General features: G+C 42.9%; 1 protein-coding gene across 1 annotated transcript in view; it reads left to right on the forward strand.

Annotated features, from left to right (window-relative positions):
* The window catches only part of DDX56 (DEAD-box helicase 56), a 44,143-nt gene extending 39,695 nt beyond the window's left edge, over nucleotides 1-4,448 (forward strand). Inside the window, exon 14 of the mRNA XM_040346039.1 lies at nucleotides 4,121-4,448. Within this exon, the coding sequence (XP_040201973.1) occupies nucleotides 4,121-4,207 (87 nt within the window). The 3' untranslated portion in view covers nucleotides 4,208-4,448. The remainder of the gene's footprint in view (nucleotides 1-4,120) is intronic.
* The last annotated feature ends 11,070 nt before the right edge of the window (nucleotides 4,449-15,518 follow it).

Here is a 15,518-nt window from a genome sequence, read left to right on the forward strand (position 1 = left end):
GCTTAGAATGGTGAACAATGGTTGCATTCTGTGCCCTTACTTCAAAGGGGTGGGTTCCCAGCAGCCATTTGTCATTGTGGGTTGGAGTAAGTCTTAGGGGGTGCTGACAGTGATTGCAATATGGCAGGCATACATATGCTTGTGTGCAACATCCCTAAACCCATGCTTAGAGACCTGTCTCTGTGGACTGGCTTGCTTTTTATTAAAAATCAAGTTTTGGATATAGCCATGTCTACAACCCCCTGCTGCTGATACTGTAGATCAGGGGTCTTCAAACTTTTCAAGCAAAAAGCCATCTTACCGTCCTTCAGACTTTATGGGGGCCGGATTGTGGCCAGTGGAAAATATCTTGGGCCTAGCATCAGTAAGAGTATGCATGGCCTCAGGGTTTGTGGTCAGTAGGACAGTAGGATGAGGAGTAATGCCCCATCATTGGTATTATTGGGAGTAATGCGATCTCATTATCGGTATCAGTGGAAGATATAGTGCCCCATTTTTGGTGTCAGGAGGAGGAATATTGCCTCATATCATTGGCAGAAATAGTACTCCAAGGGCCAGATAAAGGCTAGCAAAGGACCACATCTGACCCTTGGGCTGCAGTTTGGAGCCCCCTGCTGTAGATCATGGGTGCTCAACCTGTGGCCCTCCCAGCTGTTGCACAACTACAAGTCCCATCATGCTTTTAACTCAGCCTTGCATCGCCTCATGGGGCTTGTAGTTCCACAACAGCTAGAGGGTCACAGATTGTGCACCCATGCTGTAGATTAAACTTTTAATTGCCACCTGCCCACACCTAAAACTCCCATAAAATGATACTGGCTACCATTACCTAGGTGCCATACAATGTTTCCTCAGCTGGAACTGACAAATTCCTAAAATATTTGCTGCAGTAAAAATCCTGCGTTGCTCTTCAAAGTTTGCCCAAGTACTGTATGATTATAAAAAGAAAAATGTGTGCTTTGTTAAATGTCCCACATGGCACTGCCCAACTCCTCAGAATTTAGTATCAAGATTCGCCTCCCATAGACTTCAATGTGGTTTGTTGCAAATTTCACAATTTAACATTTTTTTTTTTTTTTTACATTTTTTTTATTTTTTATTTTAACTTTATTACTCAAAAAAATTGAAGATTGAACGTGAAGTGGTTTAAGCAATATGTGATCATCATAAGATCAAACTATTATGTGCAACAAATCATACATGTTAATTCCATAATGAATCAAAACAAGCAATCCTTTAAAAAAAAAAAAAAAAAATCTGCTGCATTACAAATCCGATTCCCAAGTTTATTATACGGGGAATGGTGAGAAAAAGGAAAGTAAAGCGACAAAATGCAACAGAAGGTACACAAGCACCGACAGGATTAATAGCGATACAGAATATCAAATTATTATAACTGATATTTATAATACACTATTTCAAATTGTTAATTGATGTTTTTGGAGTTAACATTATTATTTGGAGCCCCAGTATGCTTGTTTTAGGGTCCCATTATTATTTTTTTCCCCAAGCAGTTCTAAACTACTTTGGGTGCTTGTTGGCTTTAGAGCCACGTTTTGTGGGTGATATAAGCAATACTGTATATGCATTAGAAAACTTTTGAGCTACCCTAATTGTTTATTTTTTTCTGTTTGAAAAATAGTCTTTTTTTTAGTTGTTTTATTTACCCCTAGATGGTGCTGTCTGTTTGCAGTAACAGCAGCTACTCACTGCATAAACGATAGCTAGTTGCTCAAACAAATTTTGCCTATCATTACAATGCAGCAGAATTTTGATCAAAGCTATGGCTTAATCCTTTCACTGTTATCAATGTAATGCATGTGTCAACGGCAGCCCAGTCCAGCTGGCAGTTTGTTCTTCATCACCTGTCAATTTTCTATTGTAAGTAATCTAAAGGCTTTCAAAGCAGATTTTCACTTGTTTTAAGACCCCTTTCACACTGGGGCGTTCAGGCGCTTTAGTGTTAAAAAAAAAGCTCATGTAAAGCGCCTGAAAGAAGCTGCATCTGCAATCCCAATGTGAACGACTGAGTGCTTTCAGACTGAGACGCTGCGCTGGCAGGGCGTCAAAAAAAGTCCTGCAAGCAGCTTCTTTGCAGCGCTTTAGGAGCGTTGAATTCACAGCTCCTAAAGCCCCTTTCCCATTGAGGGAGCTTTTTTTTTAATGGCATTTTTTAATTTACCAGTGTTTTTCGGGCGCTGGCAGTGTGAAAGGGCTCTGAAAGCACTCGGCTTTCACATTGGGATTGCAGCATTAAAAACGCCCCAGTATGAAAGGGGCCTAAGGATGGGCACGATTTTAAGGATTAACAGGCATTACTTTACACAACCTCAACTTTTATACTGAACTTAAAAAATATAATTATCTATAATGTAATGCGTTGGGGTTGATTTACTAAAACCGGAGCGTGCAAAATCTGATGCAGCTCTTCAAAAGCTTAATTGAACAAGCTGAAGTCAGAAGCTGATTGTCTGCCATGCACAGCTGCACCAGATTTTGCACTGTCCAGTGTTGGTAAATAACCCCAATTGTATTTTCATGCGCCAACATAAATTTGTGTGTGTATATGTACACACAAATTATAAATATTATAATTTTTTTCTGAAAATAGGCATTTATTAACCACTTCAGACCCGAACCATTTGGCTGCCAAATGACCACTCCACTTTTTGCGATTCAGCACTGCATCGCTTTAACTGACAATTGTGCGACGTGGCTCCCAAACAAAATTGACATCCTTTTTTTCCCACAAATGGAGCTTTCTTTTGGTGGTATTTGATCATCTCTGCAGTTTTTATTTGTGCTACAAACAAAAATAGAGCGACAATTTTTAAAAAAAGCAATATTTTGTACTTTTTGCTATAATAAATATCCCCAATTTTTTTAAAAAAAGCAATTTTTTTCTCAGTTTAGGCCGATACGTATTCTTCTACATATTTTTGGTAACAAAAATCGCAATAAGCGTATATTGGTTTGCGCAAATGTAATAGCGTCTACAAAATAGGGTGTAGTTTTATGGCATCAAAACATAGGTATTTTTGTCTAGTTTTAGGCTGATTTGTGATACACCTTTTACTTTTGGCTGGCTGAGCTTCCAAATGACTAAAGTTCTACACTTTCTTCCATTGACTGTTCTGTATAAGATTCTCCACATTTCCCGGCGAAACGCATAGCGTATTTCTTTTTTAAATCGATGACATGCCCACATTTTTAAGTTTATCAACGTAAATTTTATACAGATAGGTTCACAAAGGCTGTGTGTCTCTAACGGGGAAGTTGCTGTTTCGATAGCATGTGTTGTTGTGGATTTATTAAGGCTTGTTTGAAGGGTTCTCTCACTCATTAGGTGTGGGGATTAATGATGAGAGGCTTTATAAGTAAGTAAGGAAGGAAGGAACACTGCTTATATGTCCTAAAGATAGTGTAGTGGATATGGTGAATGACTTTGGTGTGGGCTTAGCAATTCAGCATTCCCACGCATTTTCTGCAGAAAATGCATTTTCTAGTCATTATTATTATTATTATTATTATTATTATTATTATTATTTTTTTAACTAATAACGACTGCAATCAACGACTAATATTCTGATACTTTTTGGGGACCAGTGACACTATAACAGTGATCAGTGCTAAAAAATATTCACTGTCACCATACTAATGACACTGATCACCCCTGATGTTAACCTCTTCCCAGTCAAAGTGTTAATTGTGGGCCTAGCCAGTGTTTTTGTGTACTGTGTTGGAGGTGCTTTTACTAGGGGAAGAGATAGAAATTTTTGTTTTTCCCCTGCTTTGCAAGGACACAAATTCCATCTCTTGTAAGAACGGCGATCTGCTATAGGGCGGACCTGCAGCGGTTAAACAATAATATCGCTAATATTGTATGACATATAAAATTGCAGTTGCCAGCATTTTATTCTACAGGTCTCTGCTTTCAGAGCATTTATTTACAATGTTGGGAGTTTTAATTACTACTTTCAGGCCTAAATTGTGCATTTTAATTTGTGTGAAAAAATAGTGTCTCTGGCAGCGAAAGTGTTAAAGCCGAACTCCCAGTTAAATATAAAGGACAAAATTTGATGCAGTTTTGTAAATAAAAATCCATGTCTTCTTTTTCTAGTTCATGAGGACACAGAATCCACTTCGCACATTCAAATATACAAAAGGAAAGAAGAGGCGTGACAGGAAGGAATCAGAGCAGACCTAAAAATGCAGGAGCTGTGCCATTGGTTGGATTGTGTTGGATGAACCTTTATACTTGTCTGATATTTTAACTGAAACAATGTATATTTAACCCACTGAAGTGGAATCGGCTGGTGTGGTATTCTTGTAAGCTTACCAGGTGTGCATTCCACAGTATTGGAGAAGAAGATACCACGAAGATTTTGTATAATGACTTGTATACATGGTCTTATGTAAATAAATAAATCTATTTTTGTGGAATCCAATACACTGGCCTAAATGTGTTACAATGAACAGGTATATTGCACTTTCTCTGTGTATTAATTAACCCATATTCTGTTACCCCCAACAAAAAATACAAAACCTTTAGGCTGGATCCACATAAGCAGTGAAAGGACACCTGGCAGGTGGCACGGACCCAAAATGAAGGTGTTGCATGTAGTGTGCTGAGCTAAATTGCTTAATACACGTGTGTGAGTGATTGACAGGCGGAGCAATGGCTCAGGCCTGGGTTGCAGATGGCTGCAGCTGGCCTTTCCCCCCTCAATTTCCAGGACAGCTACTTGAGAGATGATTGGCTCCGCCCTCTACAGGATACACAAATCGGATAACATTTAAAAGGCCCCTCCCTTTCCTCTGACCCTCAGTTGTTTTGTGTCTGGGGTGCTCACTCAAGACTGGCAGGCCCAGGGAGCCTGGTTGCCAGAGGAGGCAGGCCACTCCTCAAATTTCAGGGAGCTACTAGCTGAGGGGAAAGCTCTTGTGTCTCTGAAAGAGAGGGTCTATTTAAAAGACCTATTAGTTTTCTCAGACAAAGCCACAACTGTGGCGTACCTGAACAAGCAAGGGGGCACTTGCTCAAAGTCGCTTCTATCGTTAACACAGCAGATCCTGTTCTGGGCAGAGATCAATGTCACTTCAGTCAGGGCAGTCTACGTCAAGGGGTCAGAGAATGCGCTGGCGGACTATCTGAGCAGGGTGAGCATCAGTTCCAGCAGTTGGGAACTTCATCAGGGCATGTTCCGGGAGTTTGTGCTAAGATGGTCTGCCCACAGTGGATTGTTTTGCCTCCAGTCTCCAGTCCTTGGGGACGAATGCTCTCGCCTTCCTGTGGGATTTCACTCTGGTCTACGCCTTCCCTCCTTTTTCCCCTATTGCCTCTAGTGGTTCGGAAAATTATTCTGGACCGAGCAGAAGTGGTTCTGATTGCCCCCTGGTGGCTAGGGATGAGCCGAACACCCCCCCGTTCGGTTCGCACCAGAACCTTCGGACGGACCGAACGTTCGCGCAAATTTTTAGAACCCCGTTGAAGTCTATGGGACTCGAACGTTCAAATTAAAAAGTGCTAATTTTAAAGGCTAATATGCACGTTATTGTCTAACCCGGGTCTTACCCCAGGAAACATGTATCGATGGAAATTTTTTTTTTAAAATGGTTGTTTTTTCTGGAGCAGTGATTTTAATGATGCTTAAAGTGAAATTTTTTTTTTAAAAAATTCCTTTAAATATCATACCTGCTGGATGTCTATAGTATGCCTGTGAAGTGGCACGTGTTTAGAACTGTCCCTGCACAAAATTAAAACTGCTTGCGACTTTAATGTAATGTCTGGTCCCTGCAGTATGGATGAAAATCATTGAGAAAAATAGCATGGGTCCCCCCAAGTCATTACCAGCCCCTTTTGACCCTATATACTTTGAACAGCAGTATACAGGCGGTGCAAACAAGACAGGGACTGTAGGTTTGTTGTTCAGTAGAATCTGTTTGTAATTTTGAACTGGTACTTTTTTAAAGTGTAGCTTCAGCCAAAAAATCTATTTTTAAGCTTTTTCGAAAACACAGAGAGGGGTTATCGCCCCTGTAACATTTGTTTAGCTGTCTGTGCACATCTATTCAGAAGATTGCACCTCACTTTCTGTCCCAATGACAAATGATTTTTTGAAAATTTGTTTTTTTTAGTGAAACAAGGATTGGTGATAAAGCATCAGTGGACAGGAGACACCTCTTACAGAAGAGAATTTCCCGTCCTAGGAGTAGATTTCCTCTCCCTTCCTGTTTACTTCCGTTTGCAAGTAGGACTTGGTGGGCGCAGTGAAAATACTTGCTGATCAGCCACTGCCTGTGATATTAATTTGACAACAGCAGCAATTGTATTCACGTAGCTTTAGGTGCACACTGTGAAGGACACAGCACACCACGTGAAAACACTTGCAGAATGATCCCCTGCCTGTGGTATTAATATGAGAAGATCCCTGCCTTTTTAGAGCTGCATGATTAATCACGAGAATATCGCCATCTCGATTCACCCCCCCCCCCTGCGATCTCCACGCGGGATGACCCGCGATCTTTATATGTAGCCGCCGGTAACCAGCGTGGAACGCAAATGGCAGATATCGAAACTGACGTCAGTTCAATGTGTGAAGCGCCGCTGGTTCCTTTCAGCTAGATCTAGACATGCTCCCATGGTCGTCAAACACGTTCCTCCCTGTGATCCGTCGTTAGTATTAAATGCTCTAACAAGGGCTCCTTTTGAGCCTTTCCATGAGGCTTCCCTGAAATTAATTTCTTTGAAGATTTCCTTCCTTTTGGCTATTACGTCAGGGAGAAGGATTTCTGACCTACAGTCTTTCCTTTAAAGACCCCTTCCTGAGGCTTCTAAAGGACAGGGTAGTGATTAGGCCTGATCCTTTCTTTTTGCCCAAAGTATCTTCGAACTTTCATAGGTCCCAGGAGGTAGTCCTTCCTAGTTTCTGTACCTCTCCCAAGAATGCGGAGGAGGAAAGGTTTAGACGTGAAGAGATGTCTTCTGCCTTATCTAGAAAAATCCAGTGGTTTTAGGAGTTTCTCCCATCTGTTGGTGTTCGGTGGCCCCAAGCAAGCGTCTAAAGGTTCTATTGCTAGGTGGATTAGGGGAGCTATTTGTGAAGCGTACAAAGCATCAGGTCGCACCCCTTCTTCTAGAATTAGGGCTCATTCAACCAGATCCATGGCCACGTCATGGGCAGAAAGAGCGGGGGCATCATGGGAAGAAATGTCTAAAGCTGCCGTCTGGTCCTCCTCTCATGCATTTGTCAAACATAGAGTTCGGATGCTTTCCAGCCAGGACCTCTCCTTTGGTAGGAAAGTGCTTCAGGCTGATGTCCCTCCCTAAGGTATAGAATCTTGCTTATCTTCTCAAGTAGCTGTCCTGGAAGGTGAGAGGGGAAAACCCCCTGTTAGACTTACCGGTAACAGTATTTCCAAGAACCTTCCAGGACAGCGTCTATATTTCCACCCTATTCTGTTTTTTCACTGGTCGACCTTGTTTACCTGGTGGTGGTGTTTTTATATGAGTCTGTTTTTTTTTTTTTTTTTTTCCTCTGCTGAGTGCACTTTTGGCGGAGGTTTACTTGATCCTCCAACAACTGAGGGTCAGAGGAAAGGGAGGGGCCGTTTAAATTATATCTGATTTGTGTTTCCTGTAGAGGGCGGAGCCAATCATCTCTCAAGTAGTTGTCCTGGAAGGTTCTTGGAAATACCGTTACCAGCAAGTCTAACAGGGGTTTTAATTTCTATTGCTAATTTCACAGACCTGCCCCACCCCCTTCAAAACCGAACAATGGCTGCAGGAAGGACACATGCACATTACTGTAAATTGGAGGCTTTGTTGTGCGGCATAAAAAAAAACTAGAGCATTCGCGATCAGCAATAACGCCAACATGCCCCATAGAATTGAATGAAGTTGTGCTGCAACCGCATTTCATGGACACTGTTTCACACTGAAATCCCTCTTTTAACAGGCATGCAGCAGGCGGCATGTTGCTTCATGATGGCCGGTTAAAAAAGGGCCATTAGGAAGCAATCCACTGCAGATTATCAGTGTGAAGGGAGTTTAAATCTTCCTGGCCACCAGCGACACTGGATGGTTTTAATCCCCAGTTTATACTAGGGGGTCTCAAACTGGTGGCCCTCCAGCTGTTGCGAAACTACGAGTCCCATCATGCCTCTGCCTGTGGGAGTCACTGTCAGCCTTACAATGCCTCATGTGACTTGTAGTATTGCAACAGCTGAAGTGCCATCAGTTTGAGTCCCTTGGTTTATACGCTACTTTTCCCCAGTCTTCCAAGAAAGCAACCTGAGAGATGATTGAGGATTCCTGCTGTAGAGGGAGGAACCAAACTGCAGCCCTCCAGCTGTTGCGGAACTACACCTACCATGGAGCATTGTAAAACTCTGACATTCACAGACATGACTAGGCATGATGGGAATTGTAGTTCCTGAACACCTGGAGGGCCATAGTTTGAAGATCCCTGCTCTACAGGATATAATGAAAACAATTGGTATACTCTGCCCCTTTCGAAGAAGTCACCTCTGCTGATAAGCTGGTCACTGTAGTGTAGTCATCTTTTGTCTGTCCTATCAGTGTGGATCTGATGTGTCCCTTGGCTTCATATTCTGCTTTCTCACCTTGTACCAAACTGCTGGCAATGGCTATGATTAGAGGAGATAAGATAATGCTCTGCTGTCCTTGGCCCACAGACTCCACTGCATCAGTATTGTCCTGATAAGATGAGTAGTCAGTTTCAAGGTATTCTTATTGCTGGTATGTGTTTTTTTTTTTCCTGGTGTCAGCATAGATTTGCTTCGGGTCCATGCACACTGGCTTAAGAAAACACTGCTCCTTTATAGTTTACTGTATATGTTGGCAAAGTGTATTCTGAGACACATAAAGAAATGTGTGGCTGCTTCCAACCAGACAAATGTTTACACCAAAGGGTAATCTGACACACTCATGAGAATATTTTCTTGCAAGAGGAAATAAATTAATATTGATAGGGTTTTATAACCTCGCCTTTAAAACAATCAGATATACAGTGGCACCCCTTGACATTAACTGTTTTTCTGTGGTAACTTGCCATAAAATGTGATCTAATCCTCCTCAGTCATAACAATAGGCAAACACAAAGTGCCTAAGCCAATAACACACAAACTATTCTTTCTTTTTTTTTTTTATTAAACATTCACTGTGCTGGAGGAAAACATAAGTTAAAGCGTTTGTTAAAAAATAAAAATGAATCCTGCTGTAATGCCTACAAAACCTGGCTGATCCTGGCAGTTTCTCCCCACCCCTCTGTAAACTGACCACGGTGTATCGTGGCTGCTGAGACCAGACACCGTGGTCAGTTTACGTGCCTCTGTCATTAGCAGCCTGCTATCTACTCTCCTTTCTGCTCCTGTGTCCTCCCCCCTCCTGCTGCTCCCGTAACACTAACCTGTATACACCATCGGCACTGCCTCCTATTGCAGTGTCCTCCTCTGTGAATGCTTTATAATACCTAATTTAAGAGCCAAGATTGAGATAACATGACCGACCAGCCAGCTCTCTCCTCCTCCCCTCAAGGCTGACATCAGCAGAGGAGTCTCTGCCCCACCCGCTTCCTCTCTGAGGAGGCAAAGGAGAAAGCTGGCTAGTCATGTGATCGCAATCTTGGCAGTGAAATTGGGTATTTGCAGCATTTATTTTTATAAGTCACACACAAAGGGGGATATTACAATAGGAGGTAGTGCTGATGGTGTATACAGGTTAGAGTGGCTTAACAAGCACTAACCCACAGACTAAATATTTCAATTAAGGCTGATTGAAGTCAGCAGTTTGCACACCTGGAGTCCAATTAATGACATGAGTTTTGAAATGTGGTTTAGAGCTACTTTGATAAAATGCACTCAAACATTTTTAGATTGCTGTTCACAAGAATCATCAGCTCATATGAACCATGCCTCGCAAAAAGAAGCTCTGCAAAGTCATACGATCAAGAGTAGTTGATCTGCATTAGGCTGGAAAGGTATACAAGGCAATCTGAAAGTGTTTAGGCATCCATCAGTCAGGAGACAAATTGTCTATAACCGGAGACCGTTTAGTACTGTGGCTATGCTTCCTAAAAGTGGGCGCCCAGCCAATATGACTGCCAAGGCAAAATGCAGAATCCTTAATGAGATAAAGAAGAACCCATGAGTAACAGCTAAAGGCTTGAAGACATCACTGGAACTGATAAACATCCCAGTTCATGAGTCTAGCATAAGCAATTCTTTCAACAGGAAACAGAGGGCAGAACACCAAAAAACATTGCTGCGTGCCTGAAGATTGCTAAAGAGCCACCATTGGCAGACTGCAATACTGCTGGAAAAATGTTTAATTTGTTAATGTTAAAAAGTTTAATTTTTTGGAAGGCTATGCACTATGTATGGTGCAAAAAGGGCACAGCTTACCAACAAAGCATCATCCCAACTGTGAAGTATGGTGGAGGGAACATCATGATTTGGGTGTGCTTCGCTGTCTCAGGGCCTGAATCACTTTCCATCATCGGGGGGAATTCCCAAGTTTACCAAAACATCTTACAGGAAGCTTAGTAGAAGTTGGGTGATGCAGCAGGGCAATGACCCTAAGTATTGAAGTAAATCTGCCAGACTGGTTTAAGAATTTTTTTTTGCCTTTTGGAGTGGCCCAGTCAGAGACCAGAACTTAACTGAGTTATTCCAACATATTAAAAGGTACTTTAGATGAGCTAACCCACATCAGTTTTATATAGGGGTAAGTTGAAATTCAGGATTCAGTTGGAAAGCAATGATATAGGAGAGTGCAATCTCTAAAGAAAACTATAAGAACAGTGGTTCGCATATATTTTGACCAAATCACCTGATGCATAAGTTCAGAAGTTTTGTCATTGGTCTGAATTCCAACTGTAGGTCTGGACTCGTTATCTGTCAATTTGGCTATTTACTGGAAGTACATTCTTTAAACTGTGCTTTAAAGCGCAGTTCCAAAGAAATTTTGCATTTAAAGTCAGCTGCTACAAAAAGTGTAGCTGCTGACTTTTAATAATCGGACACTCACCTGTCCCATGATCCAGCGATGCAGGCTTGCAAAGTCTCGCTCCTCTCCTCCTCCTCCTCTCCATGGCGCTGGCATTTTTCATGTGGGTGCCCGGCTGTGGCGTCACAGCCGGGCACGCATTGTGCGAGCCGTGCTGTGAATGGCTGGGCAATCTTATGGGACTTGTGAAGTGTTCCAGAAGATTGCAGGGAGGGGGGAAAGGTGAACTTCCTTCCGGCGCCACAGAGCCCTGGGAGGAAGTGGGAGCTGGATGCCTCTAAAAAGGGGACCCCCCCCCCCCAAAAAAAATGACATGCCAAATGTGGCATGTCAGGTATCTTGTCCGCTAAAAACAGACAGATTGGCTTGGATGACAGCCGGATGAAAAAAACAGACAGGCGGGCTCTTCCCATCTGACGGTCCCATAGAGAACAGCGGACTGTGTCTGTGTACCTGTCTGCTGTGCATTAACCACAGACCTGTCATCTGCCTGCTCAGCGGTGATTAGCACAGAGATCCCCTGCTAAGCGGGAAGACTCCACCAGTGTCAAAGGGGCCTTAACCACTTCAGCCCCTGAAGAATTGGCTGCCCAATGACCGGCCCATTTTTTGCGATTCGGCACTGCGTCGCTTTAACTGACAACTGCGCGGTTGTGTGATGGTGCATCCAAATAAAATTGACGTTCTTTTTTCCCACAGAGATTTCTTTTGGTGGTATTTGATCACCTCTGCGGTTCTTATTTTTTGCCCTATAACTATTTTGGGACCATTGTCATTTACACAGTAATCAGTGCTATAAAAATGCACTGATTACTGTGTAAATGACACTGGCAGGGAAGGGGTTAATTGTGTCCTAGGGAGTCATTCTAACTGTGAGGGGGCTGGGCTACAAGTGACACGACAGAGACCACTGCTCCCGATGACAGGGAAATGCCTTGTCCCGCGTTCTGCCACTCCATGACACGATCGCAGGACATCAAGTCCACGGGTATGGTCACGGAGCTCACGGCTGCGCGCGCGCCTGCTAGGCTGCAGATTCAAAGCAACGTACAGGTATCTTGCTTTGCCTGACCATGCCATTCTGCCGACATATATGTACGTGGGGCAGTCAGCAAGTGGTTAAAGCGGGGGTTCACCCTAAAACTACTTTCTAGTATTACAATGTCCCAACACATTACAATACAATTATGCCTATTTTGTTTTTTTTTATGCTGTACATACCTCGGTACAGCTAATTCACCCGCGGCTTCCGGGTTGCGAATCCCGCGGGAGTGGGCGTTCCTAACTTGCTGGTGATTGATGTGATGACCAAAAACGAGCTCCCCCCGTCGCATAAACTGCGTCACGATTGCCGAAAGAAGCCGAACGGCGAGTTGGCGCTATATTGTACAAAATAGGCATAATTGTATTGTAATGTGTCAGGACATTGTAATACTAGAAAGTAGTTTTAGGGTGAACCCCCGCTTTAAAAATGTATGTTAGGAATATGTTTACTGGTGAACCTTTATGCATTTTAAACCCATTCTAGCACTGCCCACTTGTGGTACACTAAGGTTTCCTCCACATCTTTATAATTGGTTAAAGAGTTACAGATCAATAAAGAAGCACTGGGGAGGCAACAGATTTTCACAAAAGTGTCATAAAGTCATTAAACACTAAGGAGTAGAGTTGTACCAGGATAACGCAGTCACTATCCTGCAGGACAGTTCCAAGAGATGTGCATTTTTTCATTAAAGAAGTCATTGTGACCTTAAAATTCTACGTGTTGAACCTTGACTCCTTTCAGCCTTATTACTGTTTGTTTTCAGTATTCTAATAGTGAACATTAGATAAAATCACACCATGTTTATGGTCCAATAAAGAAGCTATTGCGTTGGCCACTGCTTCTTCAACTTTTATTGGTCTAGTCACAGAACTATGAGACCTTTTCTTAAACAACTTTTTACTTTATTAGTTTAGAAAAAACATACACATAATTTTTTTTAATTCATTATCGTTTATACAAAAGCCCCTGTATGAATGCCATTTTTTCACAATGGAAACAAATTAAAGAATATGTAATGCCAAACCTCAAACTCTAGGCAATATAAAAGACACATTAATTCAGCTCTATAATCAGTAACACATAGATTAATGCATGTTTTAAATACAAGGGCCCAGATTCAAGAAGCACTTGCGCCCGCGCAACCATAGTTGCGCGGCGCAAGTGCTTACTTGCTCCGGTGTAACGAGTGCTCCTGATTCAGGAACCTCGTTACACCGAATGCAGCCTAGGATGTGACAAACATAAGCCTCCTTATGCCTTCACATCCCAGGCTGCATTCTTGCGTTGGCCGCTAGGGGGCGCGGCCTTTGTGATCGGCGTGTAGTATGCAAATTGCATACTACCACCGATTCACAAAAGTTGCGCGGGCCCTGCGTACGCAAGGTACGGAGTTTCCGTACGGCGCCTTTAGCATAAGGCTGCTCCTGCTAATAGCAGGCGCAGCCAATGCTAAAGTATAGCTGCGCCTCCCGCCCGTGAAATTTAAATTTCACGTCGTTTACGTAAGTGAACCGTGAATGGCGCTGGACGCCATTCACGTTCACTTAGAAGCAAATGACGTCCTTGCGACGTCATTTGCCGCAATGCACGTCGGGAAAGTTTCCCGACGGAGCATGCGCTGTTAGCTCGGCTCGGGAGCGCGCCTAATTTAAATGATTCCCGCCCCCGGCGGGATCATTTACATTAGGCGCCCTTACGCAGGGCTAATTAGCATAGCGCCCGCGCAATTTACGGAGCTACTGCTCCGTGAATCGCTGGGCAAATGGAAATATTTGCGTGGGCGCAGAGAAAAATCTTTGCTCTTTGCCCACGCAAATATTGCTCCATTCTACCTGAATCTGGGCCAAGCAGTGTAGGTATCTAAATTTGACCTTTGGCAGTGCATGTACAGCAGGAAGCAGTACAAGGAGTCAATCAGTTTCTGCGCTTACAAGAAGCGTGCTGATAGAAGGAGAAAGCAGAGTAACAGAGAGATGAGTTTATTACTGGGTTTGGAGGCTTAAATGTTAAAATATAACTAACTTTATTTATTTTTTTATCTTTGGATGGAGTGGAGAGGGATTAGATTACCTGTCAGTTTTTATTTCTGTTTGTTCCCCTGTTAGGGAGATTCACTGTCCCTATTGGTCCATTTTACCATTATCATTTATCTTCTAATGGGGGGACACTAGTTCTGGTGACTTGGGGGTCCTCAAGAGATTCCCTTATTTTGCAGGAATTTCCTCTAACTTCCTGTTTGGTCATGGGACAGGAAGTGAAGGTAAATCTCCCCAATGGGGTAAAGATGGCAAAAAAATCTTACAGAGGTTATAACCCTTCCTTACTTTATCCAACTGAAAAAAATTAGTTTTTCTTAATTCTACTTAAAAAAATTTTTTTTTTCAAAATGTATTATTGTAAACAAAAATCAGATACATGGTAAAAAGGATTGTGTAAGATACAATAACCAGTATAATGTAATATTGAGCACAAACAAGCATACAGTAAATATTAACAGGATATACCAAATGCATTTGAACATTGTGGGTAGTGGTGGGTTAGACCCAAGTATAGTAGTAATTACAGGTTTGTTACAGATACGGTTCATAAGCAGAATATTGTGTTTTCCATAGTTTATATAACGGGGTATCTACAGATTAGAGTAGCTACAGAAAACCTTGTCGGGCGTATTACTTGTGTTGTAACGCCTTCGGATCTAAGATGCAATTCTTCGGCGTCCGCTGGGTGGCGTTCCCGTCGGAATCCTAGTCGAGTATGCAAATTAGCTATTTCCGACGATCCACGAACGTACGAGCGGCCGTCGCATTCTTTTACGTCGTCTCTAGTCGGCTTTTTCCGGCATATAGTTAAAGCTGCTGTTTGGTGGCGTACTCAATGTTAAGTATGGCCGTCGTTCCCGCGTATAATTAAAAAAAAAAAAAATTTGTTTGCGTAAGTCGTCCGTGAATCGGGCTGGATGTAATTTAAGTCCACGTCAAAACAATGACGTCCTTGCGACGTCATTTAGCGCAATGCACGGTGGGAAATTTAGGGACGGCGCATGCGCAGTTCGTTTGGCGCGGGGACGCGCTTCATTTAAATGAAACACGCCCCCCTACTCGCCGATTTGAATTGGGTGCCGTTACGCCGCGAGAGATACACTACGCCGCCGTAACTTACGGCGCAAATTCTTTCAGGATTTGAGCCAAAAAAAGTAAGTTACGGCGGCGTAGCGTATCTCAGATACGCTGCGCCGGGGCAGATCTTTGTGGATCTGCCCCATAGCGTTTACATTGATAGTTGGCCTGCTTTCTCAAGAATTAATATTTTCTCGTAGGGCTGTGGTAACCGGACCACTAGCAACCAGTACGGAAGGGGGGTTTTCTAGTAGGCCTGGTCAGTGGTCGAGTTGCTTGAGCAAGGTGGTTGGGAATGGCTGCTATGTGTATTAGAAGATAGCGGGGG

Source organism: Rana temporaria, chromosome 3 (assembly GCF_905171775.1).
Source record: "Rana temporaria chromosome 3, aRanTem1.1, whole genome shotgun sequence".
Classification (NCBI taxonomy): Eukaryota; Metazoa; Chordata; class Amphibia; order Anura; family Ranidae; genus Rana; species Rana temporaria.